General features: G+C 40.5%; 1 protein-coding gene across 7 annotated transcripts in view; it reads left to right on the plus strand.

Annotated features, from left to right (window-relative positions):
* tanc2a (tetratricopeptide repeat, ankyrin repeat and coiled-coil containing 2a) overlaps nt 1–25156 on the plus strand; it is a 228699-nt gene that overhangs the window by 194687 nt on the left and 8856 nt on the right. For 6 of the 7 annotated variants that reach the window (XM_037533696.1, XM_037533781.1, XM_037533674.1 and 3 more), the window contains 18 exons: nt 2491–2769; nt 4094–4221; nt 6484–6715; nt 8017–8186; nt 8841–9119; nt 9711–10042; nt 11597–11705; nt 11850–11972; nt 13561–13797; nt 15412–15597; nt 16051–16144; nt 17210–17343; nt 17530–17653; nt 18229–18404; nt 19143–19275; nt 20687–20716; nt 23442–23533; nt 24099–24245. In XM_037533696.1, the coding sequence (XP_037389593.1) occupies nt 2491–2769; nt 4094–4221; nt 6484–6715; nt 8017–8186; nt 8841–9119; nt 9711–10042; nt 11597–11705; nt 11850–11972; nt 13561–13797; nt 15412–15597; nt 16051–16144; nt 17210–17343; nt 17530–17653; nt 18229–18404; nt 19143–19275; nt 20687–20716; nt 23442–23533; nt 24099–24245 (3005 nt within the window). The remainder of the gene's footprint in view (nt 1–2490; nt 2770–4093; nt 4222–6483; nt 6716–8016; nt 8187–8840; nt 9120–9710; nt 10043–11596; nt 11706–11849; nt 11973–13560; nt 13798–15411; nt 15598–16050; nt 16145–17209; nt 17344–17529; nt 17654–18228; nt 18405–19142; nt 19276–20686; nt 20717–23441; nt 23534–24098; nt 24246–25156) is intronic. The other variant, XM_017700561.2, reaches the window with a different exon arrangement.

A 25156-nucleotide genomic window follows, 5' to 3' on the forward strand; every position in this document is an offset into this window, starting at 1 on the left:
ATGGGGTGTGTGGGGTTGTTTTTCAGGAGTCGGGCTCGGCCCCTTAGTTCCAGTGAAAGGAACTCTTAAAGCTTCAGCATCAAGAGATTTTGGACAATTTCATGCTCCCAAATTTGTGGGAACAGTTTGGGGACGGCCCCTTCCTGTTCCAACATTACGGCGCACCAGTGCACAAAGCAGGTCCATAAAGACATGGATGAGCCAGTTTCGTGTGGAAGAACTTGACTGGCCTACACAGAGTCCTGCCCTCAACCCGATAGAACATCTTTGGGATGAATTAGAGTGGAGACTGTGAGCCAGGCCTTCTCGTCCAACATCAGTGCCTGACCTCACAAATGCGCTTCTGGAAGAACGGTCAAAAATTCCCATAAACATGCTCCTAAACATTGTGGAAGAATGGGATCTCACTGCAGTTCATATGTGTGTGAAGGCAGATGAGCAAATACGTTTGGAAATATAGTGTATTTTGGTCATGAAGACCAGCATATACAGTTGTACTGGCTTGAGGCTTAAATTCTGACCATAGTCGACAAACTGTTAGTTAGGATGGTTGTGATGTCCCATGTGTGCAGACATTATTGTTAATAATAGCATAATTTATGTTTAATATTTAATTTTTTTCCAATAACTTTCCAATGCCAGAATAGGCCAGAATATGACATAACATGAATATGTTCTACATATCGTTGCTGGTGGAGTAAAACCTTGTACCTTGGACTTTACAGGACAAGGAAAAAGGTTTTTAACTTTTAACGGAAGTAAATGGAAACATTTTGTTTTCCAAGTAATTTTGGACCATTTCTGTTGGTCTGCTCATCATGAAATTTTGACACAACTGCTTTTTTTTTTTCAAATTATGTCACAAAATGAAAAATGATAAAAGAGCAGATGCAGGATTTTGCTTATGTATACTCATTTATATGTGCTAATTTATAAATCAACAAAATATACCTTTGCATATTGCTCACATTCACTAATCTATGGTGTTAGTGTAGTAGGATTATATTATATTAGATTAGATTCATCTACATGTTCCCTCCCCCAGTCCCTCCCCCAATCCATTAGAATGAAGTGTGAAGATTAGGTTGTGATTGTGATTACGATGATCAGGGCTGCCCTTATGAATATTCAGGTTGTATGATGATTATGAAAATGCAGAGGATTACAGTAATGAATGTTAAGTGTGCATTATGCAGATTATTCAAGGAATTAATATAGCACAGTTGAGGGGATGCATATGATGAGGATTATCATAATGAATATTAAGGCCATAAGGTGCATAATAATAATAATCTTTCAAATTTGGAACCAAATCACTAATTTGGAGCTCCAGTGACATTTTCATTCAGCGATTTGAGAAAAGCAGCAGAGATAGTGGCTGTAAATAAAGCTCTTCTTTGGCCGTTATCTAACGATGACAGCAACGAGGTGATGGGTGTGTGGGTTTTGTTTTTTTTTTCTTGGTTCCAGTGTTTCAGGCTGGATTTTTTTCTCTCTGAATCAAACACCAGCAGGCTTAGAGACGCCTCTCAGAGCCATTGATCCGTGGCATTTCACACTGCAGCGTTGGCTTGCGTAAGCCACATGCTTTCATCCTGCAGTTCAGACTGGCTGCCAGTGGCCATCACTGCCCTCCTCTGGTGAAGACGGTTACTGCAGCATAGTTACTTAAGCTGTCCTGCTCTTGTATATTTACACTCATCAGTACATCTTAAGCAGTGGGTATATCTCATAGGCAATCATTTCTCTTGCTGAGATACTTGAAACATATAGTACAAGCAGAGGAACCCTTTGGGTTTTTAAGATTCTATTTTATAGAATCATCATGCTTGTGCTTAAACTTTACAGAAACAGTAGTACTACTTACTTCAATGTCAAGTTTAGGTTGAAAACAAAATTTCATCCAGTCAAAAATGATCCAATCAAATATCTAGGTAGGCATAACCTTTCCCATTGGTTAGGACTTCAGGAGCTGAACGAAAGGCCTAATGTGTCACATTACCCACTACCTTAATTAAGAACTAACAGTGGGATCAACGAATCACATTTGCAATGGGTGGAACGAATTTAGAGGCAAAAATGTTACTGTAGGCTTACCTACTGACTAAAGCTCTCCCATAATAGAAGCCAGTGGGCAGTTGCAGTTAAAACTTGGTAAGTACAGTGAAAGAAATCAAAACCATTGTCTGTGGTAATTGACCGTACACTACAGACATGACCTGTAGATTAGGTTGAAAGATTTAAAAAATTTTCTTCAGAAGTCATTTAATCAGACACTTAGCTAAATCCTTTAGATCTGTGTTAAAGATATTACTGCACATGATATCTTCATGTTTGGCATTACAAAAGTAATGTTATTTCAAATGTTTGGCCTGTATGTTATGTGGGTTAAACTCAGCAGAATAGTTTCTGTTGACAGGGCTGTTCATTAAATCTGAGTGCACAGAGTAAATGGATTCACACACCTTTACTATGTTTCCCTCGATGCAGTGCGCTTTGCCCCGTACCGCCCACCGGACATTGCCCTGAAGCCCCTGCTGTTTGAGGTGCCCAGTCTGACGCCCGACACTGTCTTCACGGGGCGTGAATGGCTGTTTCAAGAAGTGGATGCCCATCTCCGTGGCAGCGAGCCCACCAATCAAGGCGTTGTCATCGTGGGTAACGTGGGCTTCGGCAAGACGGCCATCATTTCCCGTCTGGTGGCACTCAGCTGCCACGGCAACCGTATGAGACAGATCGCCTCGGAAAGCCCACATTCTTCACCCAAACGTGAGTAAAGACTATAGATCCTCATGTTTTCAACTACATTGTTACACAAATTTGAAATTATTAGTTAGTAAGAAAGGCTTTTTTTTTGCTAGCTGCTAAAGTTAGCTACATAGACAGCTTATGTGCGTAGAGTAATCATGGAAATTACATAGTTCTGCCAGGAGTTTGAGGCCCATTCGGACCAAGCACAGACCAAATAGCAGCAGATAGCTACTTTTTTTAACAAAGATTATGACCTTGCACTATTTTATTTCAGAGAGGAACCTCTGGATAAAGTTATGGTCAGCTAAAGTTATAAAAACACAAATAGCTTGTTACTGTGTTTATTTTAGACAGTCTCCCTGTGATTAAATGGGACATCTAATATGACAACAAGTAACTCTCTCTGGAGTGTGCTAGCTAAACAAAAGTAGCTAAATAACTGGCTAGCTATTTGCTAATATCACTCTGAGCTAAACATAAATAGGTAAACAGCCAGCTAGCTCAGTCTATGAAATAAGGTTTTACTTAACATTACTTAACCTGGTATTACAATGAGTGGCTGTCGTAGCTAAACAGTGTATAATTCAACAATGACCTTGAACACCACACCGTTTTTCTTTTACGTAGATTAAGCCTAGTCTGTAATAAATGATAGTAAAATTGTGTTGGTCTGGCCCATAATGTAGTAAAACTCCAATCAGCTCTTAATTACCGGTCCACTTTGGATTGTTACCGTTATCTATACGTGTGAAAAATCGAATTGACTGTTCTCCATCCTTCACATCAGAAGTAGCCAGTCAGCCAGGACATGTTTTAAGTTTGCTTCTTAAGCTTTTCGCTGGAGCTACAACATGAATGTCACTAACAAGTAATGGAAACATTATAGCTCTATTCAGACTGGATTAGTTTATCGGGGGGGCAGTCTGAAGCTATCTAATGTAATATAATGTTATGTAACCATTTTGAGTTGTTAAGTAAGCTTAAACTCACTTGTTTATGACACTGCAGGCCATGCATTCGTCCATCGCTGTCTTAAAGAGAACTGAACTGATGATGCTGTTTTTAACTGTGCGACAAATTTTTGTCCATTTTTATAGATAACAATGTCATGAGCCATACAATCAAGTCTGTTTCAGATTCCTTAAAAATTCAACACATTTTAGCTCCAGTGCAAAACTAAAGAAGACAATTTCAGACACCAAACATGTCTTGTCTAATTGACTACATTTGGGTTAAGCTGAGAATTTAATCTATTGCCAAACTGTTTTTTTAATTTTTTTATTAATTTCTTGTTTCTCTCTCTCTCGCTCTCTCTCTCTCACACACACTCACACACACACAGATGGTGACACTCTGCCCCTCAGTCAGCCACAGTCGACTCATGGCACACTTGTGGGGGGCAGCAGTTGCCCCGGTACTCCAGAGATGAGGAGACGCCAGGAGGAGGCGCTCCGAAGACTGGCCTCTCAAGTAAGATCCACAATCTGACACACACAGATTTGGTTACCAGCCAGTGCTGTAGCACTTAATGTGATACGCTTTTTCTTATTAGAGTGGAAAGCCTTGTACTTCCAAAGAGTCTAATAATGAAAGTGCTGATTTCACCATAAAGGGAAAGGAACATTTGCCATGCCTTCAAAATATGGTCAGTATTAAGTTAATGTTTTAAATAAAAATGATGGAGCCCAAAACATCACTGAACCTGCCATGACAACATGTAACGTATTTTCAGCCTGAGGCCCAGCTGCTGGCTCTCTTTATAAAACTTCCAGCTATTGCAGCAATATTAGCAATGTAGGCTCATAAAACGTATGTTTGAAAATGGCTGGTAAATATTCGTGGGATGCCGACATTCAAATTGTAATGCTATAAAGCAAATTCATTTAATGATGTAAAGCGTTTTGCCTGACATGATGAAGAGGTCGGTGTTGTGATCGTTTCATCCAGGACGGCTAAGCTGATGCAGCTTTTTTCCAAACCCAGTCTCAGTCCATTTCCTGCGATTCACCTACACTGCCCACGTCAGTGTTTACCCCAGTTCTGACACACCTGATTCCATTCATCAGCTAATTATCCAGTCTGCATCAGTCGTATGGGGTGTGTCAGAGCAGGGAAAATACAAAACAGCCCAGCTCTGGGCGGCGCGAGGCTGAAATGGAGAAGTGCTGTTTTAGCGAAGCACGATGTTGAATGAGCTCAACCCAGTGCTTTAGGCATCACTCACTGTCACAGTGCTAATGCAGACATAATCACCTGGCATGCGTCCACTCCACCTCTCTATCCATCTTTCTCTCTCCCTCTCTTATTTCCTTTTTCATGCACTAGCTGTTTGGCTTTCTCTCTCCATCGCTTTCACCGTCTATTTTGTTCTCTTTTTCTTTCTCAGCTCCTCTTTTTTTCCTCTTTTTTTGCATTTTATCGACCGTCATCCTCACTTTCCATTGCCTCTCTCTCTCTCTCTCTCTCTCTCTGTACTTTTTGTTGTAGTTTCTCTCTCATGTGTTATAGTTTCTCTCTCTCCTGCTCTTTGAAGCATGAAGCTTTATTGCGGCTCTGTTGCCTTATCAAATATTTATGGCTGTGGAGTCTCTTGGCTCAGCCATTAGATACCCTCAGTGCTGTGCATACTTAATTCTGACATTTCTCCCACATGCACACTGGGAGAGGCATGTCTGATGTACTCTATTTTCGTGGGGGGACGCCAAGCAGAAGAACCCTGCAATAAGGCAACAATGATGCTTGATTCCATTATTAAAGCTCTACTGAGTTACATTAAACTCTGCCTGCAAGTGTTGCCATTGGTTTAAGCTCTGAGGAACTCTTCTGGTTCTCATTCTCGTTCTTCTCTTATGTATTAATGTAGGTTTTTTTTAATATGTATACTATATGTTCAGACACATAAGTATCCAGAGGCCTACTTGTCCACCCATCTGAAATCAGATGTTGTTTGGCAGTACTATCCTCCAGTCTTTCGGAAGGCTTTCCACTAAATGTTGGAACATTGCTGTTGGTGTTCATTCCATTGTCTGATTAGATCTGGATCAAAAACAGCTCATCCTAAAGATGTTCAGTGGAGCTTCATCACTCCTACTCATCCCAGAGATGTTCAATGGAGCTTCATCACTCCTACTCAACTCAAAGGTGTTCAGTGGAGCTTCATCACTCCTACTCATCTCAAAGATGTTCAGTGGAGCTTCATCACTCCTACTCATCTCAAAGATGTTCAGTGGAGCTTCATCACTCCTACTCATCTCAAAGATGTTCAGTGGAGCTTCATCACCCCTACTCATCTCAAAGATGTTCAGTGGAGCTTCATCGCTCTAACTCATCCCAGAGATGTTCAGTGGAGCTTCATCACTCCTACTCATCCCAGAGATGTTTAATGGAGTTTCATCACTCCATATCATCCCTAACATGTTCAGTGGAGCTTCATTACTCATACTCATTCCAGAAATGCTTGGTTGAGCTTCATGATTTAAAAAGATCCCAGAAATGTTCCAGTCGCTCCGAGGAACATCATTCATCTACCTGACATTTAGCATTGCTCATATGTGACTTTAGGTGTATGTGGAACTTTTCTTATACTGCTTCCAGTGCTTTTTATGGAGATGTGTGTACACATTGTGTCTGCAGTGACTAGAAGTTGCATCCATTTAAAGGTGTGTCTGGGAGCTTCAGAATATATAGCATGTAATAAAGATTTGCTAAATCTCTCTCCCTCTGCTTGTCTAGGTGGTGGCATATCACTACTGTCAGGCAGATAATGCCTACACATGTCTGGTGCCAGAGTTTGTTCACAATGTTGCAGCACTACTGTGCAGAGCTCCTCAGCTGCAAGCCTATCGCGAGCTGCTGCTGCGCCAGCCCCACCTGCAGAGCCTGCTCAGCCTGCGCTCCTGCGTCCAGGAGCCCATGACAGCTTTCCGCAAAGGCCTGTTAGAACCTCTACACTTACTGCACAGAGGTATGCACACAAAAACTCACCTTGGAGATTCTACACAGACATATACACACTAAAACACAGCACTGCCTAGAGAAACATATTGTTGCTGCTAGATCAATCCTTATATCTCTGTAATGGTAACTTTACTGGAGAAGGAAAAAATAATCTTCACTTTAATGTCATACATAGTCCAAGCATTCTGACACTTTCTGTTGGTCCATTGATCATGAAAGTTTCACACAATGTAAAAGAATCTGGTATTTTCAAATTATGCCAAAAAATGTACAATATTTGTATAAGGTTGTATTCCCACAGCAACAGCGTACATGCAGGAGATTCTGACAAGGGGTATAAACAGGAAAAAGACATGCCCATATACAATACTGTGCAAAAGTCAAAGACCACACTTCATTTATTTCCAGTGAAACCATCAAATATGAAAAAATTATTCATTTTTACAAGTCAAGGGGATATAAAAGGGCATATATTTAATAAAAAATGATATTATCCCATTAACTAAATATTTGTTTAGGTTTAGTTTTTTTTTTTGTATTTAGTGCATCAATTCTCTGCCTTTATTACAGCCACCATCCTTTTCATGAGACTTGCTCTTTTTCCAGTGCTTTTCAGAGATGTTTTTCCACACCTCCAAAATTCAGTCTTAGAAGTTGTCCGGACTCTGGGATGGTCACTCTATTGTTGTAAGAACACCAGCAGCTTCTCTGTTTGATTTGCAAAATGTCTTTTTTTTTGCCTGTTTACACATCCTTTCGGACCCATAGCATTACCTTGTATTCTCACAGTGGAAGGATGAAGGATTTTTCACATCTGGAGCAAGACTGGAGCTTGATTATCTCCTCTCTCTGAAAGATGAACGTTTTAAGTAGTGTTTTTCTGATGATGACTCATTTTGATGGTCTTCCAGGTCTGGAATGGTTCTCAGGAGTCTCATTTTCTATTTATCTTTTAGTGATTTTTACTTTTAGTTTTAGTTTTGGAAACCTGTTTTTTCACCTGTTGTCCTTTGATTTTCTCCTTCCTTATGCAAGTGGATTGTTTTATATGTAATGTCCTCAAAATCTCCTGAAAAATGAATAATTTGTACTTTGTACATGAAATTAACTGAAGGAAGGGTGGTCTCTGACTGTAGATGCACAAACATCAGTTAAAATAAATGATATACAACAAAACAAAATACATTGAAATGTGCTCATACAGATGTTAACATTCATGGATTCATTAAAAAATAACTTGTAAAATTGAAATGCAGATGCTCTCACACAGACGCTTTCTGTAACTGGGTATGTGATGATGTTTTTCAGAGAGGAAGGTGGCATGTGATGAGGATCTTATCATTTTGATTGACGGGCTGAATGAGGCGGAGTTCCATAAGCCTGATTATGGAGACACCATTGTTTCCTTTCTGTGTAAAAGCATTGAGCGTTTCCCACCCTGGCTCAAACTGATGGTGACCGTCAGGACATCCCTACAGGTGAGCCTCCCCCGATTCTCCATTTACATTTAAACTCATGGGCTCAGTCATAGTGCTTAGGCTTACAGCACAGTTTAATATCTATGTATTTTGTGCTCAGTGTAGTGTAACACATGAGTTGCCTTTATGATGATTATGTATTTTGTGATTCATTGCTAGAGTGCATCCACTTACCTGTTATGCATTGATTTAAATGTGGCGTTTCAACCGCACTAATTTTAAAATGTTAGAACCGATTATAATCCGTATTAATATTCTGTAATAATATTTCACATCGCAGGTGCTCATTAATATAAAATTCAAAACAAAAAACACTATGTATTGTTATAATTTTCTATATTCCACTACTGTATTAAGAATTTCAATAGCATAGTATATTTTAAAAAATAATTCTGAATTATACCACAGTAATCAGAACACAATTGTTGTAAAGTTAAGGTTTCATGATGTACTGAAACATTTCCTAAAGAACTGTAATTATGAGGAGATTTAAACTTATTCTGTGTGGTTCATGTGTTAAATAAGGCCTTATTAAATGTCTCTCTCTCTCTCTCTCTCTCTCTCTCTCTCTCTCTCTCTCTCTCTCTCTCTCTCTCTCTCTCTCTCTCTCTATATCTCTCTATCTCTATCTATCTCTATCTCTCTCTCTGTTAGGATGTGACCCGCCCATTGCCATTCCACCGGATCTCTCTGGACCGGCTGGAGGAGAGCGATGCCATAGATTCAGACCTGCAAGGTTACATTCTGCACCGGCTGCACTCCAGCCAGGAAATCCAGAACAATGTGGCCCTGAACGGCAAGCTGGACAATGCTGCCTTTGCCAAGCTCAGTGCCCACCTCAAGGGCCTGAGCCGTGGCTCCTACCTCTACCTGAAGCTCACACTGGACCTCATCGAGAAGGGCTACCTGGTACTCAAGAGCTCCAGCTACAAGGTCAGAAGAGCTTTTATTCAGTCAAGCCCGTGGCAAGAGATTACTCTGCTCTGAGGTTAGAATAGCCTGCCGTGATGTTAGCATTGTCTGATATAGGTTAGCATAGCCTTGTGTGAGGTTAGTGCAGCCTGGTATGAGTTTAGTGTAGTCTGACACAGACTAACATAGCATTTATGTAAGCTTTGTGTAGCCTTTGCGTGCGGTCAGCAAGGCCTACTTTAGGGACAGTACAATATGGCATGAGGTTATCATAGCAGCACAGGCTGCCATTATGTTAGCATAAACTAATCTAATGTTAATTATATGCTTCAGTTGGACTATTATTATTATTATAAATAATTATCTATTTGTTCACTTTTTTACCTTTATGTCTGCTTTAACATTTTACAAGCAGTTAAACAAAAAACTGCAGATAATATGACATAATCATATCAGTAAGAGAATATATTTGTAATGATGCTATAAAAATACATCTGTTTGATATATATATATATATATATATATATATATATATATATATATATATATATATATATATATGTGTATGTGTGTGTGTGTGTGTGTGTGTGTTTATTTGTCTGTTTGTGTCAGGTGGTGCCGGTGAGCCTGGCAGAGGTGTACCTGCTGCAGCTGAATATGCGTTTTCCAACACAGTCGTCATTCGAGCGGGCTCTACCTCTGCTGAACGTGGCCGTAGCCTCGCTCCACCCACTCACGGACGAGCAGGCGTTCGGGGCAGTGAACGCTGGGGCTGTGCGGGGTGCTGTACTCGACTGGGACGACTTCCAGCAGCGCACAGAGCACCTCTCACCATTTCTGGTGAAAAGGCGCGATGGTACGCGCATGTTTGTACATCCATCCTTCAGAGAGTGGCTGATCTGGAGGGAAGATGGAGAGAAGACCAAATTCCTGTGCGACCCCAGGTCAGAAGACAAAGGGTCAGAGGGAGTGGATTTCCACTTGTGGAGGCTGCTTACTCTGCACATTATTCTGTTTTCCCTGTTTTAATATACCTGACACAACTCCAGTCCTGTAATTATCAGCACGTCTATGAGCCGAATGAGGGAAAAACCTGTGTAACGCATGAGTGTCTTGAAGACTGGAATGAAGAACACTTACATTTAACTATTCGTGTCCTAGTCCAGTTGTGGAGGCTCACAGTACTGCAGAGTGTAGTGTTTTCTCTAACTCAGTTGATTACTAAGCTCTAAGAGTTGAGTTGGGTGTAGTGCTGGGGCCTTTCAGAAGTAGCTTAGATGTATTGAGAAAGAGCATGAGAATTATATAACATTTTTTTGTAGTTGCAGTGATTTATTAGAGCTAGGCTTCAGTTTGGGCCATAAATTGACAAAATCTTGTCAAAAACAAGGAAAAAAAGTTTATTATAATGATAATTCTGACAAAGCCCCTATGGGATTCCTCTAGCATGTCATGTTAGCGCTAAGCTAACAGCAATTCCATGAACATTTTATGGCTGTCCTCGATAAATGACAGGAAGCTTGAAGCTTTTATAGACATTAACATATATTTTACCTTGTAGTAGTTTTAATAAAGAATCCTGGCACAGATCTGCCACGTTTTTCCATTTAAACATTTGACAAAAATGCTTTGGTCAGGTGACAGTTGTACTCCCAGTCAGTGACTCGTAGGACTTCCAGAAGATCGAGTGCGCTGTTTTTTCTCTCACAAATTTGGTCCCACTGAAATCAAAATGTGTCTTTTCTTGTATTTGTGGATAATCTGGCAGTTCAGCTCCTGAAGTCCTAACCCAGTTTAACTTGGAATTCATGGCCCATTTGGGGGGTCCCAGAGTCACAAGAATGATGCTATGGAGTCATATACCTTATAAATCACAGAAAAATGCATGAAGGCTCTGATGAACAGCTGAGGCTAAAGCTGCAGTCAAACTGAACCTGAGTAAAATATGTCTGCTGAAATCAGCCAGTTCACTTAAATGGAAAGGAACATGAGGACTGAATAAGTTTGCTGGAGTGTTAAGTTTTGCTTCACACTGAGTTCATCTAGCTGAACTTTAAGTGAGCGAATCTGTGAACTTCAGATGCATCAGTCAGTAGAAAACAAGAGGCTGAAGTGTGCTGAGCTTTCTAAAAAATACAGCAGTCTGAGTGCAGCTTTACATTGATTATGAATTTCAATTGGGTGAAAGGGCCTAAAAAACAACCCCTGTCCTAACCAATAGGAGAGCTCACTTGGCTGTACCTACCTAGATTCCACAGAGAAAGAATCCTGATTGGATCATTTTTTTCCAATTTTAACCCTTCAGGAAGAATTCAACCCTTTTGTTTCCAGCCAAAACGTAGTGCAATAAGAGTATTACTACAGTGCTGGCAGAGTTTAGAAACAAAAAGGCCTGTTTCCCTCTGCTGAACAAGTTTTATGCTTTAGGTTTGTATTGCACTACAACCTTAGACCAGCACAGAACTGACTCTCTGTTTACTCTGCTGGCTCTGCTGTAGGAGTGGCCACACACTACTGGCCTTCTGGTTCTCCCGGCAGGAGGGCAAGCTCAACCGACAGCAGACCATCGAGCTGGGTCACCACATCCTCAAAGCACACATCTTTAAGGTACATATGATTAATGAACACTCAGTTCAATTCAAGAATCTTTCCTGATTAGATAAAACATGCTCAAAGCGTATCAGCCAGTGCACAGTTTAAAAAGCACACTGCTGTATTCTGACGAGAAGTTCTGCTGTTGCGGTCCCACAGGGTCTGAGTAAAAAAGTCGGGGTTTCATCGTCCGTGCTGCAGGGGCTGTGGGTTTCTTACAGTACAGAAGGTCTGTCTGCTGCTCTTGCCTCCCTGCGCAACCTCTACACCCCCAACATCAAGGTAACCCCACCACTTTCTACCAAACAGCTTAGCAGTTTTACATTACTGTGTGGGTGTTATATTTTCAAATAATGAAATAAAAACTTGTGAATCATATCAAAACATAAGGGCTTTTTAAACAGTTTGAAAATAATAAGCTGCCTTTTATGTTGTGACCATTTCATGGCAAATAGCTCAGTAAAAATGGTTCAAAACTGCTTGAAATGAAATTTTGTTGCATTAACTTACATTAAAATTAATTTTTGTTACAACACTAGTACATAACATTGAGTCGATCCACAGCTGGGGAGACTATTGACGCTTGTTGACTAACAGGGGCTCCTTGGTTATGTAACACAGGCACTGCATTTGTTAAGGCTAGTCTGCAGTTATTTTAGTACTTTATTTAGTACTTTATTATACGCCTAGCAATTATTGCCATTATATCATTATATCATACATATATGTGTATAATATCTACATATCTGCCTTTATCTAAAATCTCTTCCTCAATTTTTATTTTATGTAAGAATTCTGTTGCATTTGAGCACATGTCTATAACCCATATTGTTGTGTATGCTCCTTGTAAGTAGGAATGCATGATCAGTGCTCAGTTTCAGTGGTAATGCACCCATCATAAGGTGGCCAGGTCCATGGGTTTCCTGTCCCACTTAGCTGGATTTAAAATGCTCTTGTGGGAGAAAATAATAGTTTCAACTTCTGATGGGTGGTAGTAAGCAAACTTTGGACTATCTACTTTGATGGACTATATACTTTTGATGAGCAACCTGACAGCCTCCTGTAAGGAACACTAAACAAAAAGCAATATCTGAGGGCTGTCATCAAACAGAAAAAACATGTAATAAACATTGATAAAACTCAAAGGATCTTATCATTTCTGATCTTAACATTTCATTAAATCAAAGGTAAAAATAATATTAAAGGCCACACAGCCTGCTGTATCTCCAGAATGAGACTTACCAGCAGAATTGCTATATCTACAGTGATGTGTTAACATCATGTCTAATATTTTAAACATTTTGTTAGAAAGAATACGTTGTTTAAGAACTAACATGTGGAGAGGCTCTAGTAAAGTGTGTAGTATTCCATATAGTGAGCTGCACTGAGAAGCTCACGCCTTGTTTCGCGGGCAGATGTTTGTTAGAGAGCTGAGTATTGAGTATTGAGTGATGCTAAAATACTTGCATTTTATTCATGTTTGCATTACCCTATAGATATAAATTTCTCTGTTGTGGTAGTTCAGCTGAATCTATTCTTAATGTGTACATTTGATAAATGTTCATGTATGAGCATCTATATCAGCATTGACAGATACGTAAATGAGAAATAGTGAATATTTGCATCGGCCTACAATTCCAATATTGTTGCTTATGTTTTTGGGGTTTTTTTCTTCAGTTTTATTTCTTGTAATTTGTATTTTATTTTTTTTGTTCTTGTTAGTGTAAATCATTAATAAAGTTGCTGTCTATATAACTAGCTTTGTATCTAGAGCCATCTATCTATGTTGCGACTTTGACTGTAGCTGTAGTGAAGCTGTCTCCAGTGATGTCTTGTGATCCCTCTTCACTCTCTCTATTTCTCTCTGCAGGTCTCTCGTCTGTTGATTTTGGGGGGAGCTAATGTGAACTACCGTACAGAGGTGCTGAATAACGCTCCGGTACTGTGCGTACACGCCCACCTGGGTTACCTGGAGATGGTCGCCTTGCTGCTGGAGTTCGGGGCAGACGTCAACGGTGCATCAGAGAGCGGTCTTACTCCACTGGGCTATGCTGCTGCTGCCGGCCATCTGCCTATTGTCAATGCCCTCTGTGCCAAGAAAGCCACGGTCAGCCAATCATAAGACTGAAAGCCACAGTTTGCCCTCACCTCACATATAGCATTGGCAATACCCCACCAGTTAGCTTCATGACATCTGTGGTGGTGCTATATAATGTAAGCCATGACTATCACATGGCCAAGTAGGCACTACAATGTTTGTGCCCGTTGTATCACTACTGTAATGTAAAATTGCATTTTCTAAAGTATCTGGCCTCAGAATTTTAATCACACATTATTTTCGGCCTCATAAGTAACCAAATCAGAAACATCACCATCTCTAAATACTGATCAGAAATATATTTTGTATTTTCATATTTTATAGATTTTACCTCTGCTTATCTAAATTAACTGCAGTTAGCTGTTAGGAAATGTTGAGTAGACATTTTTTAACACCTTACTGACGTGTCTTTTATGTTTTGATGGTGAGCGTACGTGTTCATGTACCTTATTCCTTTATGGTGGTGTTGCCACCTACTGACCCCCATGCCTAAATCATCTCACAATTTCCTTGAAGTTAAGTAATCTCAAGTAGACTTGCTTATGTGTTTTATGACACTGTACATACATAAACATATAGTCATACTGCTCCACCGCCCAGGCCCCTGGCTCTGGTGCCTCTCATGGTTGGCACCAGCGTCCTCGTCCTCCTCGTCCCGCCATCACTCTCGTGACTGGCGTCCGTCCGGGTAGCTTGGGCTTTGCGCTCCGCACCTTCCACACTTGCGGTTCTCTCCCCGGTGTCCTCGCCGAGGTTCATCACCGCTGCGTGGGGGGGCAGGCACATGCCACAGTATAAATGTCAAGTCAAAATTTAATCATATAACAGTTTTTACAACAAAGCAGCTTCACAGAAATCCTGGTCCAAGCCCCAATTAACAAGCCAAGGGTGACAGCAGCGAGTAAAAACTCAATTGGGCCTCATTCACCAATATCTTCCTAAGTTTCTTCTTAAATGTGTTCTTGAGAAAGGTCCTAAGAAAAAGTCTACATCAGATTCATGATGTGTTATTAACCTCAGAATTGTTCACACCTTTGTGCTCTTGAGTGTGTGTAATCTGTTCTTACCTAAGAAGGAATTCCTAATAAGAAAACATTGATGAATGCCAGAATCTATGAAAACTACATAAGTGGGTTTTGAGAAGAAATTCTTCTGAAGAATGGTTGATAAATAAGACCTTTTGAGAGGAACCAACACTCAAAAGCAAAAACCATTCATCTCTGGTCGACACCAGATAGCAAAACAATAACACACCAATAACAATATCAATAGATAATAGATAGAATTAGTATTCAATAGTGAACATTAGAGAAACATTTTTTAAAATTCTAAATATTTCTGTCCAATGACAGAAGTGCTGCTACTGTACTTGGCTAAGAAATACACTTTTGTCCATTTTATAGGTGCCCACCAATTGTGAGATGATCTAGGAGTGCAGTTTGCATGGTGTTAATTGATAACAAACCTTCACTTGTTAGCTACATTGACCTCACCGCTCCAGTGCAGAACTAAAGCAAACCTCAGACACCAAACATGGCTGATTGACGGCATTTGGTGAAAACTGTGTAAATTAGCACAGATATTTGGAAAAGCACAGAAATGCTCACAGTGTTTTGTGTGCAGGTGGATCATGTGGACAGGAACGGGCAGTGTGCTCTGGTTCAGGCAGCACTGCGAGGCCACCTAGAGGTGGTGAAGTATCTGGTGCAGTGCGACTGGAGCTCAGACGAGCAGGAGTCCTCAACCTTCAGCAAGAGCCATGCGGTCCAACAGGCCCTGATAGCAGCAGCTAGCATGGGTTATACTGAGGTACACTGCAGGGTCTTACACCAGCGACTAGCATGAGAAATACAAAGTGCGCACACATACAGTGGGATCCAAAAGTCTGAGACACAAAATGAAAACACACAAGCAAAAGGTGTTATCAGCCTGACAATTTGAGCGAAAAGCAGATTTTTTGAAATATTAACATGAATTTTAGAATTATTTAGTATGTCCCACTTTTGCTTTATTGATGGCGTGTGCATAAGCTGGACACCCCAAATTTGTGCAAAAACTGCTGAAGATCACATTAGATCCACCCGAGAGTCGTCTGAACATGTTCTTCAGCATAAAACAAAAAAAAAAAAACAGATTTTTATGTGGTCCCAGACTTCGAGACCCCACTGTACATTTAGACTAACTGGCCCAGGTAGCAGTGTCTTTTATTGGTTATACTGAGGTACACACATAAGTTCATATTCCTGTTTGTGTGTTGTGTAGATTGCATCATACCTACTGGATCTCCCAGAGAAAGATGAGGAAGAGGAGGAGCGTGCGCAGATCAACAGCTTTGACACACTGTGGGGGGAAACAGGTGAGGGGTGTGTGTGTGTGTGTGTGTGTGTGTGTGTGTGTGTGTGTGTGTGTGTGTGTGTACATCTGCAGGAAGGAGGGCAATTGTTAAATTTAATTAGGATGCACAAAATGTATGTAGGAATATTCAAATAAAAATGAATCTAAAATCACTCATTAGAAGAAAAAAAACCCAAGCACAACCTGAGCAAGATGTTGTATATGAAAACCTGATATTCTGATTGGCCAGGTCAGGCCCTGGTCAGGTAGCAGCCCTGTGGCGTGTGTATGGGTGAAATATCTTTTTTATGGCTGTAAAGATGAATTTCTCTGATTTTTATTTTTCTTCAAACTTTCTCCACGGTTCAATCAGTGAGATGTAGGAAAGTGATTCAGTGGTTGGAAGTGAAATGGTACATTGCAGAGAAATGTACAGACTAACTATACCACACACATATTCATCTTTACTATACAACATGACCAGTGAACTAACACGTGTTCGGAACTATAACGTTGATGGTAAAATAGTCGTGTAAATAAAAAAATAAGTTTTCTTTAGGGATTGTATTGCCTTAAATCACCCTATAAAAAAACATAAAAAATATGTTTTGGGCCAAATCCTTCTCTCTAAATTATCATAAAACAATGTCTTGGCATGAGGCAGTGCGCTTATAATTATTTTGTATATTTCTGTGTAGAAGCATTAAACTCCTCAGACGCGTGGTTTCCATCACCACCACTGTGCACAATTCTGACTCAGTTTTGACCAAGTAGCTCTAGAACGGAGCATTTCACATCAAACCACTCTGAATGACTTGTTCACAATGTAAGAAATTAATTATGCACAAATTCAAGCACAAAAATCATGGTATTCCCCTTTAATGCATTACTAACTTCACACTGAGCTTTGATTGCATTTGAAAATTACTACATGTTGATAACAGAAAAGGTGCACTTCATGCTGACCAACAATCAAACTCTGCACTGGAACGTCTGTTACAGAACATATTATAGTGTCATGAGTAAGAGTTATAGTTTTATCACATTTTCTTTTTCTATTTTCTTCGTCTTTCTCTCTGTGTCTCAGCTCTAACAGCAGCAGCTGGTAGGGGGAAGTTGGATGTGTGTAGGTTGTTGTTGGAGCAGGGGGCCGCTGTGTCTCAGGCCAACCGCCATGGCATTGTCCCTCTGTTCAGCGCTGTCCGCCAGGGACACTGGCAGGTAGGACACACAAAGAGACACACACCTCACATCCTTTTTCATTTTAAAATAACATAATGAAATTCAACTTAAATGAATTTGCCACACAATTAAAAAGTTGTGTGGTTGCTGTTGTATTTATTATGGTGCTGAAAACGTGTGTGTGTGTGTGTATGTGTGTGTGTGTGTGTCTATCTGTCTCTGTAGATTGTGGAACTCCTGCAGAATCATGGGGCGGACGTGAACATGGCGGATAAACAGGGTCGGACTCCTCTCATGGTGGCCGCTTCTGAGGGTCATCTGGCCACAGCAGAGTTCCTTCTTGGACAAGGTCAGTCTGTCCTCACAACACACTCACACAGCATGCACACTAAACACAGACCTGGGTCGTCTGAACTCTGATGTAGTATTTCTCTTCCTTTTCGGTCAGCAGTCATTTTGTTGCCATCAGGCTATTCTGAACAAAATTCTGTGCTTTAAGTCTGCAGTTTTGTTTGGCATCGCTATGACAACCAGCTAAATTGAGGGAGTAATAAATCTGCAGTGGAAAACTAAGTAGCTGGTACCAAAAGCGAGGTCACCTGAGCCAAATCGAGTCAGTACCATTTAGTGTAAAAGCGGCTTTATATATTTAATTTCCTAATCAGCCTACAAGATTTTTCACAATGGAGTGATGGGAGTGTTGTTCCTGAAGTTTTTTTTTTTTTTATTAAAGGACTTAATTTGTTTAACTGTTAATTAGCAGTATGTGGCAGCCAATCAGAACAGTACCAGGCAAACATGGCCTAACATACCTCTTATAACACACCAGATTCAAGTCAGTGTGTTTATAGCAGGGAAAACACTGTGGCTGAGTGAAACTGAAACTGAAATTTCGCTGTCTTATGTTTGTAACTCTGCCCACAGGTGCCTCATTGGCTCTCATGGACAAGGAAGGTCTTACCGCACTCAGCTGGGCATGTCTGAAAGGCCACCTCCCATTGGTGCGTGTGCTGGTGGAGAGGGGTGCAGCCACCGCTCATGCAGACAAGAGTGGACGCACCCCACTAGACCTTGCCGCCTTCTATGGAGACTCAGAAGTGGTGAGAACATTTCTAATCACTGCATGGTTATATACTCATGGCAAAAAATAATGTATTCCAAGTAATTTGATTTGTCAGTTGGATGGTCAGTTGACTGAATAAACTCAGAACCCTATGGAAGTTTCCTGGGGGAATTATAGAATTTGAATAATTACCAACGTGATCTTAATCCGTACGTGGTTGGTTAGTGTAGTGGTTAACACCTCTATCTTCTATGCTGTAGACTGGGGTTCAATCCCCACCTGGGTAAGCACCCTACACTATACCAATAAGAGTCCTTGGGCAAGACTCCTAACACCGCCTTCGCCTTCCTGTGTAAAATGATCAAATTGTAAGTCGCTCTGGATAAGAGCGTCAGCCAAATGCCATAAATGTAAATGTAAATGTAATCCAGTATGAATCTGCAGTGTGCAGTTTTGACAGTCTGTCAGTGACTGTGGAGTGAATGGCCTTCTGTAACTAGATGACCCAAAGCTACCTCAGTAACAGTAGCCTTGTTCCAATCCACCTCACACTCATAGAAGCGCCAAACTTGCTAATAGACCCGGCCATGTGGAGTGTTGTTATTGTTATTGAGTGTCTCCTGTGGCATTATTATTATTATTTTTACATTATTCTGTTGGTTTGGTTGGTTCTGTTTGGTTGATTGTTAATAATAGTATTGTTATCTTTATATCTGTATAAATGCAATGAGGAGATACTGATCCTTTGTTTTTCCTGCTGTGTGTTTGTGTTTAGGTGCAGTTTTTGGTGGATCATGGCGCGATGATTGAGCATGTGGACTACAGCGGCATGCGGCCTCTGGACCGTGCGGTGGGCTGCAGAAACACATCGGTAGTGGTAGCACTGCTGAAGAAGGGGGCCAAGATAGGTGAGAGAGAAGGGGAAGACTGACATGTATTGAAAGGGAGTGAAAACGGAGATGAAATAAGACTAGCATTCACAGAGTCTCTGTATGGTATAGATGTATAGTGTATAGATGGTATACTTCAGTAGTTAAAGGCTCTGTACTTTTTCAGTATATACACAATATATAGTGCAAACTTTTTAACCCCCTATGAAACTTATATTTAAAAAGCTTTTTATCTGGACAGTGCATGATTATTTGCTCAGAAAAAACACTAGTATTAAAATAAATATAAATGAAATTGATATAGTGCATAATGCTTTTACACATTAGTGTACTTGATCAACCATTTCCAAACCTCTCTTTGTGGCAGTGCGGTATTATATGTGTTCTTCATACTAGCTCACAGTACACAATTACAACTTTTTTTCAAAATAATTAGTTAATTCTCAACTATTTTAATATATAGTGTTTTCTAAACAAATGAACATGTATTGCCTAAGACTTTTTCACGATACTGTATGTGTATAAAAATTGTAGCATATTAATGAGTAGCATTTGAATGTAGAGTTGAGCCAAGTCTCCTTATGTCTGAGGTCACCAGCGTCGTACCTTAGAACCCAAAGGTTTTGTACAGATTCCTTCTCTTCAATACAAATAGCTCTGTCCTTTTCAGTAAAACCGCTCAAAGCAGATCCTTGGCTGTGACTGAAAAGGGCAAATCTGAAACTCTTCTGAGTGATTTAACACTAATCTTCAATAAAAATACAACCCACTAGCCCACCAGTCTTACAAACTCTTGACCTACCCTTGTAGGCCTCCAGTGCCAAATTTGGGGTCAGTTCACATTCAGTTCACCAAGACATGGTGAATTTAATGAATTATTTGAAAGATCTTTTTACAAGCATCATAGTGAAGGCCAATTTTCGGTAGGACTGAAGTTGAACTGAATGGACTCGTGTGAAATTACTAACACTAGAGATAGAATCCCATTTCTGTGTGTCCAGCAGTATGTAACTGACCGCTGCCCCGCCCTCCCGCCTGCACTGAGAGAGACTGGTGTGTGAGAGCTGCTGCTGATGCTAACGCTAATGCTAACCTTGCTGCCTGGTTCTGTGCCTCTGCTGCTCACTGCTCTTCCTCTCCCATCTCACATTTCTTCACATCTCTCAATTCAACACCCTCTCACACGTTCTCCCTGCTTTTCCTCTCCCTCACTATTTCCTTTTCTTCTTCTTCCCCCTCTCCCTCTCCTTTTTTTCCCTCATTTTTCCATTCTTCTGATTTCTCACTCTGTATCTCTCTGGCTCTCATTCTCTGTCTTTCTCATTTTTGTTTTCTCTCTCTCTCTCTGGGTTGATTCACTCCCCTATATCTCTCTCTTTCTCTCTGCCTGAAACCCCCCACCCCCCCACCCCCTTTTTTCCGTAAGCAGGATGTCAGACCCTCCCCAGCAGGGCCCGAGGTAACCCCCTCACCTCTGTGTGGTTGTGTGTATGCCCCCTTCAGCCACCTTGAACTCTACCCCTCCATTTCCTATCTGTCCACTCCCTGTGCTCTCCTTGTGTGTGGTGCCTTTGTAAAAGCTCTTTGACAGAAAGATCGTTCTTATCACTCACTGCCTTTTTAAGGTCATGCCATAAGATCTGGTTTATATATCCAAAATGACGCAAGAGCGCACTGTGCTGAAGTGCCTGCTCCCCTCCTCCATCAGCCCTCATCAGTGCATGAGTGCATGTCTGCAAAACTAACTGCTGGATGTGCATGAGTCTGCTGGGTTTAAATCAAATTGACAGTTTTTCCCATTACCCCAAATGTTGCTGATCAGCCAAGACACAGTTGGTGTCTCAAGTTTGCTCCTTTAGTGTTGCGCTAGAGCTATGATGCTCAAGTAGCCAACAAGCAATGGAAGCTAATATCACATCACTTAGCCTCATGCAAACTGTATGCCTCTGAGACAGAAGGAAGCATGTGCTAGCCCAGCCATTAAACAGCTCAACATGCTCGCAGGACACCACACTAACTGCCAGTTCTGTTACATCAGCTAACAAATGCTTATGTTGGCTAACATTCCTACCCACCCAGAGAGACTCAATCACTGAGGATTGAACTTGCAATCTCTTGACAATGCCAACACTAACAGCCACTCGAGAGCCACATTTTGTCCATTTCTATAGAAAACAATGTGTCATTCTGGATAAGCTGTTGGTTTGTAGCTCCAATGGAAACCAAGAAGCAAACATCAGACACCAAATGTTTCTGGATCCGAAATATATCCATCCAAACTCATACAGCCTTTTGTTGCATGGCCTACAGTGCTTTCTGCAGTGCCTGCCTGCTCTTAACCCTACTGCTGTCCTAACCCAGAGCTTTAGTGTTCCCTATATAAAATCCTGAACTCCCTCTAAATTCCAGGTTACTTCTCCGCTGTTCTCTCTGGCCATTTAACCCCCGGAACTCTTACCAAGGCACTGTGATTTCAGTATTATCAGAGGTGTCTGTAGCCTGAGTGTCAGTGATCTTTTGTCAATGATCTACAGACTTTGTTGTGTTATAGAGGTCCTTCTTTGCTGGTGTGAAGTTTAGGGTTTATGAATGAAATGCATGGCACAAAAACTCTTTGTTTACGCTTTGTCCAATTAATAGAGTGGTTTCTTTTCCTGGTTCTGGAATGTCCGTGTACAACACTTTTTTCCTCAACATGCCTGACCATAGCTAGCTGCTGCTAGCGGTGTGCAGCGGGATGTTATGTAATCATTATCATAATTGATCAATTCCATAAACTTTTGATGAATTGTAGAGAGCCTGAGAGCAACAGCAGCAACAGGGAAAACTAAATAGTACCAAAGTGGCGATGTCTATTATGACATTATGTAATTTTATTCTATTATATAATACTTATTTTATTATATCCAACTTGGTCTCAAAATTAAATGTTATAATATGCCTCACAGTGGTTCTCAACCTTTTCCACCCAACGGCCCACCTGTTTATAATTCTAAAGCTTAGCGGCCCACAGAAAAACTAAAATCAAGTTTTTTTGAATAGCCTTTGTTTTCTTAATTGCTCACACTGAAGACCTGTGAACTAGAGCCTGAAAAAGATCAGATCATTCATTTCAGTTCAGTCACAGAAAACAAAATGTGCAGTTATGTTAAAAACATAACATGTTAAAAAAAAAACCATTCATTTGCAGAGATGTCAAAAAACGAGGGACAAGGAAAAAAAGGCAGATGTAGATGTGGACGGTGATTTGGAGCATTTTGAGGGTTTTAGCACCTCATTTGAAGTAAACCACACTCCACTCAGTGGGCTTTTGAATCAGCATAGCCACAATCAACGATAATGATAATAATAATAATAATAATAAAAAACTTTACCTGACAGCTTCTTTGTCATTGGTTCATCAACTAGTTTAACTACTACTAAATCCAATACATCTCTTCACTATTATTTTATGGATTGTCTGTTGTTTTTATCAGCCACTACTCAAGCTGCAGGAATGAAATGAGTGTAAAGAGTTGGACGTTACAACAGGCAGATTATGCTGACAGGACAGATGCTTAATTAAATCGCAAGTGCAATGCATCTCTTATTATTGATATTGGTTCTAATTTGGAAACGTTTGATTCTTCGATTTTTAATTATTAGGCCTAAGTTAATCCTTTTCCACTTATGTTTTTACAACTTAAAGTGGCGTTACCGGCCCACTACAAACCATTGCCTACCTGAGTACAGGCCCACAGACCACTAGAGGGTGCTTCACTGTCCAGTGGTGGTCTGTGGCCCACAGGTTGGGAAACCCTAACATATGTATTATGAAAACATACGGCGGAATAAAAAAAAGTATTGTGATGTTAAATTTCTGCTGCATTGCCTACAATTACCTGCTTCTCAAAGTACTGCAAGAGCTGAATCATCAGGTTAACATGAAGGGAAAACCCTTAACTGTGCAGGGCAGGGGGCCCCAGAACTAGAACTGAGAGCCATTATTTTTATTAGCTCACCAGTGTCTTTAAAAAAAAAGAAAGAAAGAAAGAGGCATCAGATCACCTTCTGTGTCTCTCAGCATTCAGAAATAAAGGGTTGACTTCTTTCTGAGGGGATTGTGTAGTATCCGTTGTTCCCACGGTGTTGGATAAGCCACTTTTGTTTGTTGTGTAACTCACCACACGTCCTGTTGGGCACAGGTCCAGCGACATGGGCAATGGCTACCTCCAAGCCAGACATCATGATCGTCCTCCTGAGCAAGCTGATCGAGGAAGGAGACGGATTCTACAAGGTCAGTTCCTCTGCAGGCATTATGATTAGTGTATTTATACCAGTGCTGAACAATATCTCGCTTTTTTCACTGAAGCTACAAGGCTAATGCCAATAACAGAAGCATATTAGCATTGTGCAAACGGTATGCCCAAGTTAAATAGACTTGCTGATGTGGTTTCTGTATGTTATGGACAAAAGTGCAATGTTTGAAATAAAGGTACTGTGTAGGTTGTGGACCTTAGATAATGTTTTTCCAGCTGAAAAGTACGTATTTGTACCGTTTCATAACCTAACAATAAAATAAAAAGCCTGGAGATGAGATGAGATGAATTTTGTCTACATTTTTGTCAATTTTATTGACATTAGCCTGATAGCTCCAGTGCAAATATTAGAGAAAAAAATCTCTGAGAGAGAACATGTAGCTGATGTTCTACTTTTAAGGGAAAATGATTTTTCTCCAAACTTTGCCTTTTAATGGCTAAAGTTCTAGCCACAGTCAGAAGTAGTCACAATTATTTAGAACTGAAATTGAGGAGTGTATTTAGCTGTTCTAATGGATTCACATGTTCCCTCATTGCTGACAGAAAGGGAAGGTGAAAGAGGCAGCTCAGCGCTATCAGTATGCCCTGAAGAAATTTCCCCGAGAGGGCTTCACGGAGGACCTTAAAACCTTCAGAGAGCTCAAAGTCTCCCTGCTGCTCAACCTGTCCCGCTGCCGCAGGAAAATGAACGTTAGTAACCACCCGCAACTACACTCTCTCTCTGCTCTTCAGTTCTGTCTCTCTGCTCTTGTTGAATTGCCTGCAAAACTCTGGGATCTCAGTCACTGTTTATATGTACCGAAGTTACCTTAGAGCAACAAGACGTTTGAGGCTTATTCCAGTCATGGATATAAAATACAAAGTGCTTCAGGATTCTCTGTTGAAAATCCAAATCTATGATTAGGCTAAATCTGGGCATTTTGCTCCTTTTCTCTTGCAATTGAAATCTGGTATGTATTCCACTTGATACTAACACATGTATGTTAGATGAGTATTATAAAGTAATGAGAGATCACACATTATAGTGGTTTTACTGTGGTAAAGCAGTGTTTAGAGGCATAATGCGAAGCAGACGAAACGTAAATAACTTAGTATTTTTATTACATAATAATAATTGTAGTAAACAATTATCCAGGCTTCACCTTCAACTGTGCTCTTCTCCAGCAACTGTCGCAAAGGTTGGCTTCACAGAACGTTGGCAAAAAATCCCATTTAACATAACGAGAAAAATACCTCAATTTAGAGTGTTATTAATTTCATTTTCAATTACATTTATTTTTATATATGTGAAAGAGCACAATGTTAAAACAAATTAGATGTAGTTCATTTTTCTGGGCAGTTACGCTAATGTTAGCATTGTGACTATTTTGTCCTGCCTAGTTTCAATTAGCGACAGCATCACAGTCCAGCTCTATAGCAGAGAATTGTATACCTGGATATATAGCATTATGTAGCAGCTCTTCTTATTTCTACAGTTTCTCATTAAAGCTTGTCCAGCCTTGCAAGAGTTGCTAAGATGAACACATGTGGGCAGAGCGGTTTGCGTTGTTGTCATCTGTAGGCTGTGGTTGCCAGTCAACAAAGCTGACATTATTACCATC

Source organism: Pygocentrus nattereri, chromosome 1 (assembly GCF_015220715.1).
Source record: "Pygocentrus nattereri isolate fPygNat1 chromosome 1, fPygNat1.pri, whole genome shotgun sequence".
Lineage (NCBI taxonomy): Eukaryota > Metazoa > Chordata > Actinopteri > Characiformes > Serrasalmidae > Pygocentrus > Pygocentrus nattereri.